Raw genomic sequence first — 20593 nt, 5'->3', positions numbered from 1 at the left:
AAATAAGTATATTTAAAACTAAAAACAAAACATCACTTTAATTTAAACCTAACACGGAAATAGGATAAAAGATATTTTAAAATGGTTATTCATACGTTTCACAAAGTATGCCTACGTGAGAGTTGCCGCCTCACACAATATCATGACAACGTTATTTTAGTGCAAAGGGTCGTATGTAAAATTTGTCCACATTAAAACCGAGCATAAGAACTGAATATATTCTAATGTTTTATTGGTCATCACAATCTTCATCATATTTTTTTCTTCTGCCATTTCGTAACAACGGACGTAATTAAAAAATTTTAGTAACATTCGTCTTTTTGCAGTTTTAAAGTAGCACCTATTATATAAACCAGACCTTTACCACTTACATTAACGAGCTGTCACATTAGAGCATCAATGAAAATAGTCACTAATTAAATCCGTATTTCTATAGCATACCTACTTTATGAAGTTATGATAATTATAGTATTTAATGTTCTTTTTACCCGACTACGGCTAAGCTGAAAGGAGGTTCATGATAAAACAAGCAATGAATGAATATTTACATAATACGTATATATATCTTCGCTAACATAATTTGACAAAAGATATATCATTAGAAGCGTCTTAATTGTCACGAAAGGTGTACACTATATTCAATACGGCGGCGGCGTCTTCAAAGGATTGCCCTTAAAAGGGTATAAAGTGCTGTATTTAAGAAAAAATACGCATCGGGAATCAAAATTAAAGCACGGAGCGGTTCGCGTGGTTGGTAGATACTTGCCTTGTGGGTTCGATTCCCACCCAGAACAGACATTTGTCTGCATGAACATGTCTGTTTGTCCTGAGTCTGGGTGTAATTATCTATATAATTATGTATTTACAAAAGAAAAGTAGTATATGTAGTATATCAGATGTCTGGTTTCCAAAGTACAAGCTCTGCTTAGTTTGGAATCAGATGGCCGTGTGTGAATAATGTCCCAGGATATTATTATTAGTTCATCTGCTATATCAAATCTACATATATATATTAACAAATTTTCGACAATCTACAATCTCTAGATTGTTTATAAACTAACAGTCCTTAATTTACGGTCACCTTTATATATACATATATAAGCCTAGAAGAAAATTTATATACATTTATTTTATGTCCTTGGATAGAGGGCCTCGAAAGAAAACAAAAGGGGGATTTTAAGAGATAAACTTTTTCTTTTACCAAACTACCAAATATCTATAAGGCTTTAAAAGTAGATAACAACAATTTATAACAAAAAGGTATAACATTTTTTCGAACAAAACATTGGAGCAACAAATTACATTAATAGGAAACAATAAACCAAAATATGAGCTTAAAACTAAAACGAGACCAGACCAAACGCGCTCTGAAAGTTGAAAACAAGAATATATTCTTGTCCGAAATTCCACTCTTCCACCCTTTATTCAATTGATGTTCAGAGTACAGTTGTGGTCAATTACAACCTTGCTAAGCTGAGCTCATAAGCTCCAATCCTTTTCCTCAAAAAAGGAGAGGAAGCCCAGCAGTGGGATATTCACAGGCTGTTATTGTTACCACCTTGCTATAAAAAGCTATTGTGTATTTATGTCAAGTAATTCTCGGTAGCAGTCCAAAGATTAGAAGATAGCAATGTTAACTCCTGTGCCTCGGAAAACACGTAAAGTCGTTCGAAAACTTTAATATCTTTAACGATAATTTACGTCGCATAATATAATATAATTCAATGTTAGAAATTAATACTTTACATAATTCAAGATTCCGTGATAAATATAGTAATTTAAAAGTATAATATATATAATAAATCTTACCAAAATAATAAGCCTAACACTAGAGCGAGGATATGTGTCTTTGTGGTACTCCTATAGTCAGCTTTAGTCATAACATCTTCTTGGCAGTAAGGACATCGCATGCCCACCGGTTCCGAACCAACCCGCAACAAGTCCATCTCAATACAAACCTCATTGTTCTGAGTGATTTGCTCGTATGAATTGTTATCCACTGAAAGATTATTTATAATTTTACACGTTTAGACATTTCACGTAGACGACAGTGATATTTACAGGTGGCATTCTGTCTCTCTAGGTAGGTAAAAACCGCTCTTCAGCTATTATGTCACAGGCAACAACAGTTTGTATTGTTTGCGTGATCCAAATTTGAAAGTTCAATGAGCCATTAAACTGACAGCTACGAGGGGCATAACATCTGAGATCCCTGGGTTGGCTACCATAATTATATTTATAACTTTCTGTTAGTGGAGGAACCACTTATGAGATGCCCCCTCTGTCGTCTACATATAAATATATTATTTTTTTTCTAATTAATGCTAGAGGACCCATCTATTACATAATACGGTGCATAACATATATTTATGTCTTTATAGTAATAAAAATTGTCGTCCACTATATCGAAACTACATACCTTCACCCTTCATTTTTATTTTCAAAATTCTATAGCAATAAGTTTTATTTTCGGATTGATAGGTCATTTGATACAACAATACCTATTATCTATTCGTCATTCAACTCATCTATTTAATACCTAAAACCTATAAACCTATGTATGATGATAACTGTTATGTATTCAAAGTATTACAAGTACAACACAAGTTTGTTAACGTTGCTTATACTCATATATAACTATAATAATGGATAGCTCATTTAAGCAACGGTATTCATAAGTCAGTTTATGACTGATTTACATTCAAAACACATTTAGTCTGTTAGTTTACGAATACGTTAATTTCGGCATTAAATACAGTTATATTTTAGTAGAGATTGAACTCTTTGAATAATTACGATATCTTTTAATTAAATTGCGAATAATATCAATTTATGAATATCACTTCAGAGTATAGTAATTAAATAAAATTCAAAAATAAAAAACTTTATTTATCGTAAGTAACTTAAATATCGTAAATAATAATACAGATGCAAAATAATTCATTTTAAATGTTATGGTGTAACAAAAAAATTACAACTTACTTATGTAACTTTGTGTTGGGAGCTTAGGTTACGAATAAACACTTTTAGTTCCAATACGCTCTAAAACTTTACAACATATTTCCGGAGTTTAGAATATTTAACTTATTTTTTCTTTTTATATTAATGTAAACTATAATGTCTACAATCGACCGCTTCACTTACTATTTGTCAATAACAAGATAAGACACCACAGGCCGATACATAATAGCTATCGAGTACCTACCTACTTAGATAAGAGTATGGATCAAATACAGCTAACCATGGTCTAATCGCTAATTTTCAATAGAAAACTATATAGGTTATATCATGTTGTATACAAGATTTTTATGAATTACATTTAAGCAAAAACTAGAATATTTGTATATGTCTATTACATTTAAAAGATATTTACATCTACATAACTGATTGAAATAATTTTAAAAATAAAAATATTTTGAGAACAGTCATAATATGTTTGTTTGTCTATCGCTCATTTATGTTTGAATTTGTATTATGATCTCGTTGTGAAAGAAAATATTGTAAGGTTTCGGAGGTGACGCCAACCGCTGACCGACAAGTCCAGTGACAACATAATATCAAGACATAATACATCTCTTTAAATTGTCAATATATAATATCTTTTTAATACGAGTAACTACAGTGGCAAGGAACCCTGCTATTTTTAACGTTACCCAAACCCATGGTGCTAACAAATTGACATAATATAATAAAAACATTGGCTAAGACTAATATAACTATAAGCACAATCATATTGAAATTGTATCAGATTACAGAATTGAGACTGTTGGCAAACAGTATAATAATACTACTACTATACTAATAAAATAACTATCTACCTTTTTTTGAAATACAGTAATATATTAATATATAGATGAATACATACAATCTACCGCTTATAATAAATACCTGTATATATTATCTGTCTAATACGCCATTTTTTGCACACGCCACGGCAATGTAGTGAAATATTACTTACATTTCTTGTAAAACAATGTGTATGTGTGTCGCGGAATATTTTGTTATACGCTTGTATTGTTAAGGAATAACTATCTATACTTTTTGAAATTAATTGGAAAAAGGCTTATTATTTCACGCTGTTTGGTACTACACCTTTGCCTGTCTGAGAGGAAATAATTAACAAACAAACGTCATTATTCAAAACATCAAAATTTGACATTAGACAAATACATTAGGTACAATAGGTACTACCTATTATTAGGTACCTAATTATCTCTGGTTGTTGACATAAGAATATGTATCTATTCAGAAAAAATAGCGATTAATGATCAGACTACAATTTAATGTCATATTATTGTATTTTGAAAAAACAGACATTAATAAAAATTACCAGAGATTATTAGAAATATCTTAGTATTGAAATTTTCATGAGAATATAATGGATGTAGATTTGTTGCGGCCTGGCACTGTGCCTATATCACCAGACACAGTGCTGTGGTTTGAATTTTTATTGGACCAAAACTTGTTGAAGAGACACTTGAGTAAACCCAACCCAGGTCAGAAACTTATTCTATTATATTATTTATATATTTCTCTTCTTCAATATAATATTTTAAATTAAATTATCATAAAATATTGTGTATAAATGAATTCTACTTGGTAAAATTACCTTTGTAATATTTTTAAATCTGTGATGTATGTGATCTCTTAATCAATCATTATCTTTATATTCAGTATTTTTGTATTGTAAATAATTAATGTTCCTTTTTTCAACCATACAGAGCCATCAGCATATGAATTAATTGAAGAGTTCTTAACAGTGGATACAAAAAATGCAAACTCAAAACCAACAAGTGAGAGAATAGTGGATGTGGATGCCCCTCAAAGCCCTCCATCTGTTTCATCACCAACTCTCCAGCTTACTCGCAAACAACTGGCTTTGAAAATCCTTGCATTGAAAGTTGCATCCACTCTTAATTGGAATTTAGGTAACTTGTATAATTTTAATTTTTAAATTTATAATGAAAAAAAGGGTTTTCATATATTTTTTTTAATTTTATTAGATACATTTGAAACAAAACTACCTCCCCAAACACAACAACAATTGATGCAAGATCTGGTCTACATGGCTACTGACACTGCTTTTGCGGTACCACCTCAGGTAAAAAGGCATATGTTTTCGACTAAGCTTCCTTAATGCTTGAATAGTAATAATAAATTTCTAACGCAATATATGTAATTCCAAAATGATTCTAAATTTTCAGGAAATTTCCCCAGAGCTACTACAAAAGCCTCAAGTTCAGTTTGCCCTAACCTTGTATCACAGATGGGTATTAAGATTTCCAGTCAAAGCTACGCTGCATTCTAAATCATTGAAAATGTCTTTCGTTCACATGTAAGTAACAATTGATCACATTCTTTTAAATATATTTTTAATAACTTTTTTTATCATATTTTTGTTGGTACAGGCCTGGACTCCAAGGTGATAATAGCTACAGTCCAATGAACCAACATTTTGAAAAAATATTACGTATGTGTGAAGCATCACGAATGCAAAGTATTAAGTATTTAGATAGCATATTGTCTTTCTACGACACAACAATGGGCAGAAGAGAAGCCAAAAATATTAAAGTACCAGTCATGGAGGCCTTTGTTCACCTAACCGAAGATTCTAATGATATGAACCATAATTGGCATGCCGGTGATAATATTGTAAGTCAATATGAATTAGCAATGCAGATACATTTCGATCTGTGTTACAACTATTTCTTTTATGGTCAACATGATTTAGCCAAACAACACATTCTTGGTTGTAGAGAAAATTCAAACCTTTTAGAAAAAGAAATATATAGTTTTGGTTATAAGAAAAACAAAGTCATGCCCTGGGGTGAGTTTTATTATGCTAGTATGGATAAGGATGACATTTTAGGCTACATAAGAGCGTTAAACTTGGGTTATGAAGTTTTAAATGAGGAACCAACGCTCTTACAAAAATTACAAGAATCAATAGCCAACCACTACACTGGAATCATAGCTATTTTGCAAGCCGACAATCTAACAAGGGAAATACCAATGGTTCACAGAGAGGTAGTTGAATTGGATATTCAAGGGTCTGCTTCAAGTGGGGCCTTTACTGTTGCGAGAGATCTCTTAAACAGAGTTGCAGCTCTAAATGCTGTAAGGTATGCTCTTGAAGGCGGCATACCTTCAACCCATCCAGACTTTTTAAATAAATTTAAAACTTTGGGACTTAAATTTTTTGACTTACTCTTTTGGGCACTAGCTCCAGTATTAATGTCTGATTTGTCTGAAAGCGACTGGGATAATCTTAGAATATTCCTTCTTCATCTAGCTATGTCTCAGTGCAAAATACCAATTGATAGAATAGACGAGTATTTGAAAAAATATATTGGAGAAGCGACAGAAACAATACGAAGGAAACTTATATCGGATGAACATCTAAATGAAATATTGAGTGATCCTAACAACTGTGATGACGATAACATTGACATTCCACGTGAATTGCTTACTGATGATTGGGAAACACCAGACTTTGACTTTAAGAGTGTGCCGGAGTTGGAGATGGGGAGATTAAAAAAGCGTCTCATTGAAGCTTCAACGGCTGACGACGTTCGCATGTGCTTAGTGAAATTGGCTATGATGGCCCCATCATCTCCTCTATGGAAATTAAGCCCTTCTTGGAAACCTCCAAGCAGTTTGGGTAATGCATTAGTAGCGCTACCGCGGGGTTTTCTACAAGATTTCGGATATGTAATTTCTGGTGCAGCCAGAGCACGTGTTGAAGCTGGATGTGCACGAACAGCCTTGTCACTTCTCTCAGTATTAGAAGGGGAAGCTAGGAGTCAATTAGGTAGTGGCTCGGATCCCACATTATATCGACTTTGTCGTCAACTAGCGTGGGAAGTCCTATTAATGCAAGTTAATGTTGTATTGAGTGAATGGACGCATCATCGCATAAATTTGACTGTTCTGGCTAATAAGTGCAAAGCCTGTATAGCGGCAGCAACATCAGGCGATAACATTATACCGCGTCCTCAAGTAAGTGTATAACAATATAACCATTTACAATTTTTTTTAAAGTATCAAATATCTAAAATAATAAATTCAAACAGGTGATCGAAGCGTGCTGGATTTGCTTGGTAAATGCGTGCGAATGGGAAGGTACAAGCGTGGCCAATGGACCAGGTGAAGCGGCCGCTGCGTTATGTGCAGCTTGTTTCGAACTACAAAGAGGGAAAGCAACGCGTAAATTCCCTAGAGCTTTATGGGATTACGGTAATTTAAATAGCATGTATAAGTAACAGGTTGTACATTTCCCATTGCTGAGCAAAGCCCTCCTTTTTAGGAAATGATTCAGACCTCATTCCACCTCTCTTACTCTAAAGTAACCTGCATTGGTAATAACGGATACAATTGGCAGAAATTCGTCGAACACACTATGTTCACACACATACACACAGTAGTTTCCTGACTATGTTTTCCTTGATGACTTATAAACAAAAATTAAGCACATGAAAATTCATGATTGTTACCCATGCTGGAACCCTCAGTCTTTGATTAGGGTTTACATGTTCCAGCCACTGAGATATCTCAACTCACTAAGCAATGTTCATGAGTAAAAAAATTAAAATATCCTTAAACATAAACATTATATGTTTCAGCTCTGGCAATATACAGCAATGGCTCCAACGGTCCTGTTAAGCGTACAGCCGGTGGAATGCCATCCCACTCACGGGACGCTCCGAACACAGCAGCTGAAGCAAGAAACGCTTTCAACGCATTCTTGGCCACTCTCCGAGAACCACTGGCTGTCAGTGTTATGATGTCTCTGCTAGCGAGGATACATAACCTTCTTATTGACGACAGTTCGCTGGAGCTGGTTGTGGAGTACACTAACCTCTGGCCATCGAACATCTCAAATATGAATAATTACAATATAAAGCATGTTTTGGAATCTCTCACAGAATTATTGGAAAGGAGCTTGAAACTGTACCCGTACAACACATCATGGTAAGTGCCCAGAAACCCTGTCACTGCGTAGATCTATTTTTTTTAATATTTATTATTTTTAACATTGACAAAACAATATTTTTGTATCGATGTTGCAACACGCATGTCGCATATTGGTCACTCACCGTCAATATGTAAAATAAAATCTTATTACAATCTGAATATTTTTATTGATAAAAATAAATTCAAATTAAATCTGAAAAACTACTAAACGATCTTAGGAGTAAATAATAAGAGTAGTATCTATCTCTCTGTTGCCTTTTTCGAGGTAATCTTTTGCATAGAGATCGATAGTACGGTGGATGAATGTGTGGGTGCGCAGGCTGCGGCTGTACGGCGACGTGGAGCTGGCGGGCGGGCGCTGGGCGGCGGCGCTGCGGCGCTACCTGTGCGCGCTGGCGGGCGCCACGTGGCACTTCGCCAAGCGCGCGCCCGACGAGGGCGGGCTGGCGCGGCGCGCGGCGCGCTGCTGCCAGGCGCTCGGCGCGCCCACGCAGGCCGCCGCGCTCTGCCAGCTGCCCGACGACCCCGACTACACCACCGCCTTCAAGTGCCTCGCCGAGAAGGTGCGATTATATATTTTATTTGTTTTGTATTTGCCACTGAATAAAAACGTTGAATGGATAGTGATATTATACGGTGACGACGACGACGAAGGTAGTAACTTGGCTGCGAGAATTTATTATTTAATTCACCACCATTTTATTATGCATAGGATTGGGAGTGCGTTAAAACTAACACTATCATATATCATATTGCAATATTTCATTCAAATTATAAATTGAAATATTAATCTATCCATCGTTTATACCTCATATAGCCATTCCTCCCTACTACACGTCCACACCACGACAATCGACTTTCTTCCAATTTTTTCAAACTTGCACTGATTTTTAATTTGTTTTATAGACTGGAAACGCTGCCGATGCGATGGACGGTTACTACGGTTGTCTCTGGGACGGTACTCTCCTGGAGGTGGCGGTGGCGCTGCACGCGCGGCGCGGGGAGGGCGGGAGACGCTCGCGAGCGGTCAAAGCCGCCGGGGCGTTGGAACTTAACGCGAACAACAGTGAGGACATACAAAGAGAAGCGGCGGCTATACGACGCGCGAGACTGCTTCGAGCACTCACCAATCAATACGTTGCTTGAATACGTCTATGTCTTCGTGATCTTCGAATAATAACTGATCTAGGGGCCAAGACGTGTTACTTGATTGATGAAATCGATTTAAGTAACCAACAAAATATATAGAAAAATCATAAGAATTTGATGTCGCTCAACAAAAATAGCTCTGAAACGATTCATTTTGTATCAATTTAACTGATAGACAATAAAGCTTCAATTAAAGGCGGAATTTTAAATATTTAATTGTAAAAATGTTTTTTTAGAACCAGTTTTGTTTTATGACAAAAACCGATAAATGAAAAATAATCAATAAAGTTTTTACATTGATTTAAATTATTTTATTTTACTTACATATTACATAAATACACTAACATAACAACTGGTTAATATCTCATTGCTTGCTTAGACTCCTGTTAAAATAATTTTGAGCCTATTTATAATGCGGCTAGTCGAATTACTTGTATGTATGTTTATGCCTAATAAATAAGTTTTCATTAATTGTCAATTGTCAAACCAATGACAAAACCGTAGCCCATTTATTAAGTTTCATTCCTATGAGTCTCCCATTTAATGAAACATAGTTTTTTTCTCTATTTTACACCAATAATTGAAATATCTTTTGCACGATATTACTAGAGTATTTTAATTTATTTCTATTCAGTAGACGGACTTAGAAATAGCACATGATACACATATGTACTGTAAAAAAAGTAAAGTATTCCCTACATTGTTAATGCGCCAGCCATGGGAACCAAGACGATATGTTATGGCCGTTGCACCATACACTCGTTCACTCACCTTTCGCTTATGGTTACTATTTAAATAATATACTTATTAGAAAATCGACGCAACTACACGTATTGTTATGTCTTACAATAATTGTACGATAAATTAAATACATTTGAAACTTGAACATCAGCAGCTGCTCGTATAGACTCGTTTAGTTTAAATGAGTTTTACCAAACATCCACGCCCGCGAAGCAACGCGAACAAATTAGTAATATACTTGTGTATGTGATACGTCGTATACAATGAACAAACACTCGAATATATCACTTGTTACATGTAAATATTTTAACTCTCGAGCTACTTACATGCTCGGAACTGACTCCTCTTATCGTTACTTATTGTACATTTTATACATATAGACCGAGAGGAAGCGACTTGCGTTGCAAATACAAAAGTCATAGTAGTAGTAGTAGTAGCCGGCTGACGTTCACATCGATAGTTGATCTTATATGACTAATAAACGAACCGGCTACCAGCTGCCCAAGTAACGGTGGGTGTTGCTGTGGAAGGTTGCGAAAGTGGTGAAAACGGTACAGCTGACGATCTTTCCATCGCTACACACGCAGCTTATCGTTCTTTTCCTACTTCTAATTATTTAAGCAATCACCGAGTTCAATTTTTTTTCACATATTTTTATACAAGTTTATGCGAGCAATTGACGCGTAAACACCCCCCCCTCCTCCCCTCCACGATGCAGCTGACGACTTTTTCCAGCTCAGTATGATGTTAACTATTCGTGAAAAAAGTTTCAACCGGCGTACTATTCCTTTTTTTTCCAAATTATGTCAATTATTCTGCGTAAAAACACTAACTAACTAAAACGCTACCTCCCGAACCAATACGGATATTCATAGCACGATAGGTTCAGTCTAATATTAAAAAAATAAAACCAATTATTTTAATCTATTTATTTTATTCAACAATAAGTTTAACTATACAATCAATGGCGTTTTAAATACTCATATTGATAAATTGACAAGATTTAGAACTTTTCTTAAGTATGTTATAAAATTAACACCATCTTTGTTTTTTTACCTTAAAAGAGGTAAGTATTTAAAAGAGTCAGAAGCTCTTAGGTAATACTAAAAAGGATAAAAGATTGTACGGTCCTCTGTATAATTTGATTTTCAAGTAAAAAATCAAAATTATTATATAATATTCATAAACAAAGCCAGTAATTACGGACCAATTACATATGAGCTGCGTCTTAAAACACGCGTTTAGTAGTTAATAAAAACTTTTATTTTCATTTAATTTCAAATTAAATTATATAATTTATTCATATAAAGTTGAACTATTATTATGCTACCATTGGCAGCAAATTGTTGTGACGATTAATGATAGTATTTGATCTCTTTTGTTGAGAAGTTCCTCAAATGTGTTGTTTTAATAGTACCTATGTGTCACGTGTAATAAGGAATCAGCCGTGAGCTTGACGAAGATCATGATGTGACCTATTCGCCAAGTTGTACCATCTTAGCAAGGCGCAAGCGCATAAATAACTTACATTTGATTGCATGTTGTTTTATTTTTGAAATTTCACAATTTTTATAAATTTTTATAAATCCATCGTTGAAAATATACAAAATTGAGCTTAGGAATACAAGATGTTTATGTTTTTGAATTTGAAGCAATTAGTAATCTCTTAATTTTGATTTATTCTTATTCGCCTCCAAATCATTGATTATTTTGCATTTTCTTTTAAACATATATCTTATGTATATATCACATCACGCAAAATTCTTAAAATAAGTTTAAAAATAAATTAATAATTAAATGGAAATTCTGAAGTTTATAAAAATTAACGAACTCTTAGCTCTATAAAATTCTTAAGAACATTAATTCTGCTATTTCATAATACGAATCTGTTTTATTGTTTTCCGAAATTGTTTTATTAGAATTACGAATCTAAATTTTGTTTTAGAAATTATAAATTAGTCCTTAAGGAGAAATTATAAGCAAAATTAAGCTATTAATTAAGCCTAAATATATTCTCTAGACACAACATACATCACACTAACACAGCTATTTTTTTTTGCTAAATCATATATAGTTCATTTCAATATAATTTTCGCTAAGATGAAACATAAAGAACAGCTATTGTAGGAAAATTCTGGGGTAGGTACGTTAATCAATCAATAAATGTCTAAATTTTAAGCAAACATAACAAATGCCATATAACAGATTGCTGTTTTAGCAATAAGACTGCCTTTTTGTAATATTTTCTCCTTTTGTAGTAGAGTATTAACAGTAATGTATATTTGTTTTATATTGTAATTGTATTTAAAAAAGTCGTATTGAAAATTCATTACGTACTATAGGAAAACGTATGCGTATAGTTACCCGTTGTTCAACTAAGCTTTGAGTAATGACTTGTCAAATTTTATATGAATTAGGTAGGTATATTGTATGAAATGATTATGTAAATTATAATTTTTTAGTTCATTACATGATAAATATTTTATTCCAATGTAAAAGTGGATATTTTTCACCACGTAAGTATTAACATTTTACGCCACCGATTGTATTTTTTGTCATCTCGAGAAATTGTATTGAAATGAATTATACTAAGTGCTCGTAATTTTAACACAAAAAGCTCATTAATGAAATTGACTACTGGTGTACTGGTGAGTATTCATATTATAATTGTTTTTAAATTAATTATTAGGCGTTATGGATTACATTGGTGTTGACTAGAAAGATTAAAGGCGTCTCTTCGTGTTACATTTGAAAGTGTAGAGTATGAATTCCTTGGAATTCCTAATAAGAATTAAAATTGTAATATTTATACTAAACTCAAACTTGCCTATAGTCTCAGACCTATCTATAATATTTACGCCCATAATTAATTAAATTTAAAATTATTTTTTACTGTTTTAATACTTTGCAATACTATATTTGAATTCTAAGATATTAACTGCAATCCGTTGAATACAAGCGGAGTAACAATTATAAAAAAATATATTTGTGTCATGTAATTTAAAATTCTTAGTCCATCTCATCGTGTTTCTGATGCTACCGTTTTTTATACATATTTATTATAGGTAATGTAATATCTTAGACATAACAAAAACCTTATTTCGTTTAACACTTTCGTCGTTGAACACTTGGCTGATCCTTAGGAAAACTACAATAGAAACCAAGGTAGAAGAAACCTACTATTCAAAATAATTATTTCCTGATTTCAAAGTAAATTTTAATTTATTTTTTACTTTGGCAAAGTAATGGTTTTCAACAGGACTAAGCCCTAATATCTTAAAATTATTAACAATTATTAATACTTAAAAAAAACTATCCTATCGTCAGTAATGGTATATTAAAAATTGTATATTCTTTCACTTTAAGTGAAATTCTATATCTCTTTCTTATTTAAATATATATATTATGATGCTAAATTTGCTATTAATTTTGTAAGTGACGTGTCTAGAGATTTATTTCGCTGTTAACAGGTATGAATTTCTTATTGTTAAATAGGTTAATAACGAACATAAAAATGAAGAATTTCGCTGACGACTCAATGTTTCAACAACATTTGATGTTTTGCTTAAACAACAAACGCTTCTAGGGCCAACATAGCGAGCGCCGCCGTGCCCGCCACGGCAGGGACGGTCACCAACCATGCGAATATTATATTTCTGTAACAACACACATTCCTAATTATCAATAACGTCATATTGTTTTGACTTTTTTTATGAAATAGGTAGGAGGATTGGCAAATGGGCCACTTGATCATAAGTGGTCATCACCGCCCATAGACATTGGTGATGTAAGAAATATTAACCATTCCTTGCAATGCCAAAGCACCACCAACTTTGTGAACTAAGGTGTTATGTCCCTTGTGCCAGTAATTAGACTGGCACTCAACCTTCAAACGGGAACACAACAGATCCCTAGGTTCTGAATTCAATCCCCGGGTCGGGCTAGTAAAAAAATATCAGGTTTTATGTAGAAAAAGTGTAGGTATGCTTTTTATTTTATCTAATATTTGTACGATAACATTACGTTCCTACTACGACTTTACACTTAATATTTCGTTTTGATATTGGAAACTTCTTAAAAGATTACGATTTGTATTACATAGACAAAATATAAGAATTACATAGAAAAAGGAGAAGTAAAAATAGTTTTTTTAGTTAATAAATAAGTTAATGATGTAACAGTTATTTAGTTTATATAAGTATTGTGTACGGAAGAGCTAGAATTCGTGAATAAACTCAAACCTCAAGCGATCTCAATAAGATCACTTTGAACACAAGGTCTCGGAATCTGCGGCCTTATATCTATCCACAATACCAACGAGGCAGATAATTTGAACAATATTATATGTATATGCAATAAAATAATAGTATGGATCCGTTTATACCTGAATAGACTCCAATCCACGGATTTTTCTGAAAAATATCCGACGCACACAACGGAGCCCACCTTACAGTGAGTAGTGGAAATGGGCAGCCCCGCCTTGCTCGCCACCAAAACGGTCAGCGCCGCGCCCAACTCGATGGTGAAACCACTGAGATCATAGTTATATTTTAAATTAAATTTACTATCAAAATTATTATATCTGATCTCTTAGCAGTTGGAACGTTTAGACCTTGAAGTAACAGCGCAAAAACTTTATATAACACCTCGTTTTATTTGCCCAGTTACAGTGACACCAGTAATTGCAATTCTTGCCATTATTTCACGCGGTCATGATTTGTACAGTAGCTATTTTTAATTTGTATTTGTATATATTTAATGGCTTGAATGTAAATTATCAAAATATAAAAAAATATATAAAATTTCAAAAATCTAAATTATTTACGCTCGCAAGACCGAGAAGTTGAGGCGCGCGTGTCCCCCATTTATTTTTTTGCAAAAATAGCAAACGGAAAATCTATCTTATTATATGTACGAATAGATACAACACTATTCCACTTCACTACTTATATCCTAATTTTACTTTAATCGATATTCATCAATAGATTGAATAATAATAATGACGTGATAATTATATCATTTATTCGATCAGATTAACGACTAAGTTGGGTGACGATCAGATTATCCATCCACAGGTGTACATCTACATTTTTTGTTTATAGTAGGTGGACGAGCATATGTGCCACCTGTTAAATGGTAGCGGTAGAATATCTGATGAGTACCCAACGACGACCTTGCACAAATCCCTACCACGTTTTCAACGCTGAAAAGACGTAAAATGCTTCCTGTTTTAGCAAAAAACAAAAAAAAGGCTTGGCCTTAACTTTACTAGATTTTCAATAAATTGTAAATCTTAAAAATGATTTATTAAATTGAGATTCTGTTCTGGATAATCAGTAGCTACAACAAAGTAAGAGGTTGACTCACGTGTCGGGCGTGATACTGGTGAGATCTTCCCCCACTGTACGAATGACCCGGCGACCCCACAGCCATAAGCCCAGCGCGATGCCGACGCCGCCGAACACTAATATTGCGAGCGGAGTTTCCGCCCGCGCGTGCGCGCCGCCCTCCGAGTACAACAGCCACAGCGCCACGAGAGGCCCTATGGCGTTACTGAAAAGCACACGCGGCTATAATACAGTAGTAAACCATTTGTCTGTATATCACCCATCATTAAACAAATTTAAAAGTAATAATAAATATGTTTATTATTATTTTCTTCAAACAAAATGTATTAATAGATAATTAAAATTACGCTGCCCCTAGATGTTGATAAGAATAAAAGGCTGGGCATAAAGTATGTCTTAATATTTTTGAAACGTTTAGCGTCTACAAAATATCAAGGAAGATAATTAATTTACCTATATGCACCGATTACTTAGAATAGGTTTAAGATCATACATAAATCGAGGATAGTTTGAGAGATAATATACATATATATATATATATATATATATATATATATATATATATATATATATATACATATATATGCACGTACATACGTCGGTAGCTAAGGAAATAGACATGATTTTCTAAGACTAAGACTTGGAACGAGTTTTCAGTGGCATCTTAAACATGGGGGTTAATTTTGCTTTTTTTTCGATTACTCATCTCTCCTGAGATAATATACTTATTTGTTGCTTTTATTACGCTCTACAATTAAGGCCATATTAATTGTTCACTTACATTTTTAAATGTATATAATGATGAGACTATAATTATAGATTTATCAGATTTTGATTCCCACCAAAAAAATTGACACAATTATCAATGCCGTAATGACAGTATACAACATCGATTTCGTAGATTTTTAACATATAGTAACAAATGAAAAATCACCTAACGTCGTTGCCGCCATGTGCGAACGCCCCGAAGGTGGCAGTGAGCACCTGTAGGAAGGAGAAGAGCCGCAGAGTGTCGGGCGGCGGGGGCGGCGGCGCGGGCGGCGCGGGGCTGGCGGCGCGCAGCAGCGGCGCGGCGCTGGAGTTGGGCGTGATGGCCGCCAGCCGCGTGTTGCGCGCGTCGCACTCGATACTCCACGCGCTGCCCAGCTCCGGCCCCTGGATTACAATAATACAGGAATCCGTCTAGAGGTAATGGTAAACACTTAATTAACTGACTGTTCTGATCTATATAGAGAATAATATTTAATTTTGAAAAACGTACTCTTAGGCATTGTTATTATTTCTTACCTTGTCCGACCTTGGGGGAGGAGTCTCAAACTCGACCATAGCGGGTACAACTCTCAAAGCTGATAAGCGGCCGAGCTCCCCGCGTGCGATGGTATCACATGAATCGCCAAGAAAACCGTTTTTTGAATCATAACTCTCCCCCATTCCAGCGAGCTGAGCGGAATCTAAGCTCTTGCAACAACTGAGCGTCTCGTCTATGTATTTTAACGTGTTTATTTGAGGATCGGCATCAATCAGCTGTAATCTTGATTTATTAGGCGGACTTAAGCTTCGCGATAGTATGCTACAGTCATCCATCGTAGCTAGAAGAGCTCGGTTCCTCGCATTCATCTCTCGTACACCGACTGAACATTTATCTGCGTCGCTCAATGTAACCATTTCGGCGCTCTCTGCAATCGCTTCTAAAAGTTTACCATCTTCAGACAGTAATGATGTCGGACGTTGCGCTACATTATTTTTACCGTGTGTTGGAGTATTAGTTGGTGTTGTCTCTAAAAACACAATCACAAGTATTTTAAAATTTCTTTTCTTGAAATTGTAGTATCTACATTAATTTATATGATTATAAATATTTTTTTATATTTATATAAACATGAAATGTGATGCACAGATTTAAATAAAATTCTAACCATTTGATGGCCCAAGAGTAAAATTAACCGGAGGCGGAACAAGCTGGCGTCGAAAATAGGGTACGAGAAAGGCACGTACGCATACCGCTCCCACCACCCCGAGCGCTAGCGAACCGCCCAGTGCAACCCACAGGGGTATTTTATCCATAGCCAACACTGCAATTTGTAAGAAAAATTTTTGTCAGAATATAAAATAAATCTTTATAATCGACTAGTAATTTGAGGTATAATATCAAAAAGTATATTTTAATACTATTTTAATTGATATAGAAGAGTGTAAAGTCTATTTTACTCACATTTCGGACCATCGTGCACTACGCTAAGTACATTAATGGCAATAGTAGCACCATAAAAGAACGGCAATGCCTGCAATCCTGCAATTATCGGTTTCGAAGCACGAAGTATAAACCTTCGGACCAACCAAAACAACAATGCTGACACTGCACCGCTAAGTGCCGGAGAAATAAACCACGATAACACTGAAAAAAATCATGGTCGTCGCTTATTTTTGTAAATTATAAATAACGTTCATAATTATTTTTTTCTTTTTTATTTAAAAAAAAAATAGACCACCACAATATAAACTTGATATTACTTAAATTAAACAAACTCACCAATAGCCCCAAGAGTAGACCAACGGACACCAACCGGTCCTTTAGCGGTCAGTGTGAAACCAACAGTAGCTCCAACGACCGAATGTGTCCCTGACACTGGTAGCCGCAGCGCCGTAGCTAATATTAACCACGAAGCTCCAGCTATCAGAGCTGATAGACAACCAGCCGCGAGCAACCTTTCGCCTCCGTCTGCATACAACGACACGTCCAATATACCCTTACGCATTGTGTCTGATACTTTGTACCCTAAAACAGAAATACAAATACATTAAAAAATTGTTAAACATTTTAATTACAGTTGTTTAAAATTAATATAATTTTATATTAATATAATTTGATGACTTACCAATAAGAACAGCTCCAGCGATCTCGAAAATAGTTGCCAGTATGCATGCTTGTGTTAATGTAAGAACCTTAGAGCCGACGCTTGTGCCGAAAGAATTCGCTACGTCATTAGCCCCGATACCAAATGCCAAAATAAATGCCACTATAAAACCGCATACCACCAACCAGACTAAATCACTCGAATATGGTTCCATTTCGGCGTACTGCTATTGTTATATAATAATTCCCGACATTTGCTATTTTATGAACTATTATGAGTTATTAATAGTAAGTATTTTCTAGCACCTAAGTTTTTTTTGTCGCTAAATAAAGTTAACAGATAAGCTTCGCTTTAAAAAATTTAAATTATTTTTTTAAGTAACAAATTTTTCCTTATCGAATTAAAATGACCATTCTTCCCATATAAAAATATGTTCGTAACATACAAAATTTTATAATTAAAGACTTAAAAAAGTTTTGTTTAAATTATTATTAATAATAATTAAAGTTATTTAGAATACGAGTAACAATGTGTTTGGAATTACAAAATTGTGCGTCACAACGTAAAATGCTTAAAAAGCAGATCATGAATATGGTATCGCTTTAGTAAATTCGGCTTCATTTCTGAAAAATAAAATGTAATTGTTAATTGTTAAAAGAAAAAGAAGCTTGTTACAGCACCTGTCCATTATCAGAACATCATTTTACTATTACGCCAGGTGATGAAATAATTAAAACTATTTACAATATTATGTTATGATATAAATTTCCGAATTATATTTAAAACAAAATGAAAACTTATATTATTCCGTAAAACCACATGGTTGAATAATATTGATTTGACGACGCCATGTACTGAGCGACTTTCGCGCTTAAAAACCAATACCTACTTAAATTACTTAATAAATTATTCAAGTAATGAAAGAGACCTTAAGAACAATAATTTTAACGATGCGAAAAAATGTGTAGTATATATATGATTTGAACTTACTAATTAAATCGCGTCATTAACCCGTATTTTTAAAATAAACAAAAATAACCCTTTTTGTAGCACATATGACGAAATGTGTATATAAATATAATGAAATAATATATGTAAGAACTACTTACTTTTTGAAAATATATTTTTTTATGGTCCTGAGACGTTAAAAACCGCTTTACAAAAGTATGGTTAGTCGCCTTGAATCACTCAGCTGTACACTGAAGTAACCGAGGGTCGCCCCATCTCAAAGTCTGAATGGAGCATGCGCAAACTGCCACCCCGCTTCTGCAATCCCCCTTTGCCGTCTTCATTATTATGAAACTATATAGGCATGGGTATTGGCATAAGACCCCCTGGAAACAGGCTTTTTAAAGCTAGACGCTATAACAACTTTACGACTGATCACAATTTCTGTTTTATTAGAAAGTATGTAATCAATTCTACGTCCTTGAGATGATATCGTAATCCCTCATTAATTTGCAATAGCGTAGATAAATTAGTTATTTATTGAAAGCTAAATATTCTGTCAATGTTAAATAATTATTAATTATATACAAATGAAAGTTTAGTTTATATGAATACAATCTTATTCATTAGCCTTATTTATTATATATAGAGTATAATTTTATCCTCAGGTTTAAAAAGCATAAAAATAATAATTAAAAGTAAGTAATTAATTTTATTTACTGTAATATTTCTGCAATTTTTGTATCGTAATTTCCATTGTTGCGTCCAACTAAAATAGAGTGCTTTGATGGCCCCAGACGATAGAACGCACTGTCCTTAACCGAGGATCGCTGGTTCAAATTAGCACAACATCAAGCACCGATGACATTTAATATATAATTTGTGCTTAAAATTTATCTCGTGATGAGATAAATTTTAAGTCACCTTGAAAACGTTTTTACTTTTTTAATAGTGTAATATTTACAGTGACTAAAACCGAAATAAACGTACCGCTAGATACCACTTCCACTGGAACTCTCGCATAGTAGCGTTAGAAGTGTCATTTTGTTTATAATTCTTTTCTTACTAATATTATTTATTCTTATTAATATTTGTTATAAATTTATTGTTATAAAATATATGATGGAAACTGAAAATGTTCACTGAAATGTCCCTAAAACCCTACACAATGAATTTGATTGTTATAGCCAAGTTATAATGTTAGTAGCTAATAGCTGAGGAAAATATTAATACCATATCTGTAGAGGAATGTTTTTTGTGGAAAGTCATCAGTCAAGGGTAGACGATTCTTTAGATAAAATAATAGAACGAATTGTCAGTAACATAAATGTTTTATCTGATAATGTGTATGAGAATAACATACTATAGGTTTAATATATCTCTTCTCATTACTATTTTCTTATTTTTTAAAAACACATTTTTTCAACGTAATAATAGAGGCAGAAATACGCAAATATTTGTAACACTTCGTCTTGCCGAAAAAAAAGAAACTATTAAAAGGAGTCTGAAAATAGAACGAGGTGAAGGAAATATATACATAAATACCTAAGTGTATCGCAATCTTTGTTTAATAGCGAT

At 33.8% G+C, this 20593-nt stretch overlaps 2 protein-coding genes across 2 annotated transcripts; one reads left to right on the top strand and one right to left on the bottom strand.

Moving 5' to 3' along the window:
* Positions 1–4206: 4206 nt before the first annotated feature.
* Positions 4207–9423, top strand: LOC126775310 (integrator complex subunit 8). The gene is made up of 9 exons (XM_050497155.1): positions 4207–4496; positions 4722–4928; positions 5004–5101; positions 5205–5335; positions 5409–6999; positions 7074–7236; positions 7623–7971; positions 8294–8537; positions 8881–9423. The coding sequence occupies exons 1-9, from the start codon at positions 4379–4381 to the stop codon at positions 9118–9120; spliced, it is 3141 nt and encodes a 1046-aa protein (XP_050353112.1). The 5' UTR covers positions 4207–4378; the 3' UTR covers positions 9121–9423.
* Positions 9424–13280: 3857 nt separating this feature from the next.
* Positions 13281–19248, bottom strand: LOC126775319 (sodium-dependent phosphate transporter 1). The gene is made up of 10 exons (XM_050497167.1): positions 19177–19248; positions 18089–18690; positions 17743–17988; positions 17425–17607; positions 17129–17284; positions 16500–16990; positions 16147–16367; positions 15232–15417; positions 14249–14395; positions 13281–13520 (listed from the first exon to the last, which is right to left on the bottom strand). Exons 2-10 carry the CDS (start codon positions 18279–18281, stop codon positions 13430–13432), a joined length of 1914 nt encoding a protein of 637 aa, XP_050353124.1. The 5' UTR covers positions 18282–18690; positions 19177–19248; the 3' UTR covers positions 13281–13429.
* Positions 19249–20593: the final 1345 nt, after the last annotated feature.

This window comes from Nymphalis io, chromosome 2, assembly GCF_905147045.1.
Source record: "Nymphalis io chromosome 2, ilAglIoxx1.1, whole genome shotgun sequence".
Taxonomy (NCBI): domain Eukaryota; kingdom Metazoa; phylum Arthropoda; class Insecta; order Lepidoptera; family Nymphalidae; genus Nymphalis; species Nymphalis io.
Note: the sequence above shows the minus strand (reverse complement) of the source record. Positions and strands in the feature narration are given on the sequence as shown.

What these genes read in the sequence shown, in the direction of transcription:
- LOC126775310 (XM_050497155.1), top strand. Translation starts at nt 4,379, where the DNA reads ATGGATGTAGATTTGTTGCGGCCTGGCACTGTGCCTATATCACCAGAC. An exon ending in AAAATGTCTTTCGTTCACAT is followed by an intron (nt 5,336 to 5,408) that starts GTAAGTAACAAT and finishes TTGTTGGTACAG; the next exon opens with GCCTGGACTCCAAGGTGATA. An exon ending in TACCCGTACAACACATCATG is followed by an intron (nt 7,972 to 8,293) that starts GTAAGTGCCCAG and finishes GTGGGTGCGCAG; the next exon opens with GCTGCGGCTGTACGGCGACG.
- LOC126775319 (XM_050497167.1), bottom strand. Translation starts at nt 18,281, where the DNA reads ATGGAACCATATTCGAGTGATTTAGTCTGGTTGGTGGTATGCGGTTTT. An exon ending in CGCTGGAGCTGTTCTTATTG is followed by an intron (nt 17,989 to 18,088) that starts GTAAGTCATCAA and finishes TTTCTGTTTTAG; the next exon opens with GGTACAAAGTATCAGACACA. An exon ending in ACCAGTATCACGCCCGACAC is followed by an intron (nt 14,396 to 15,231) that starts GTGAGTCAACCT and finishes CTATGATCTCAG; the next exon opens with TGGTTTCACCATCGAGTTGG.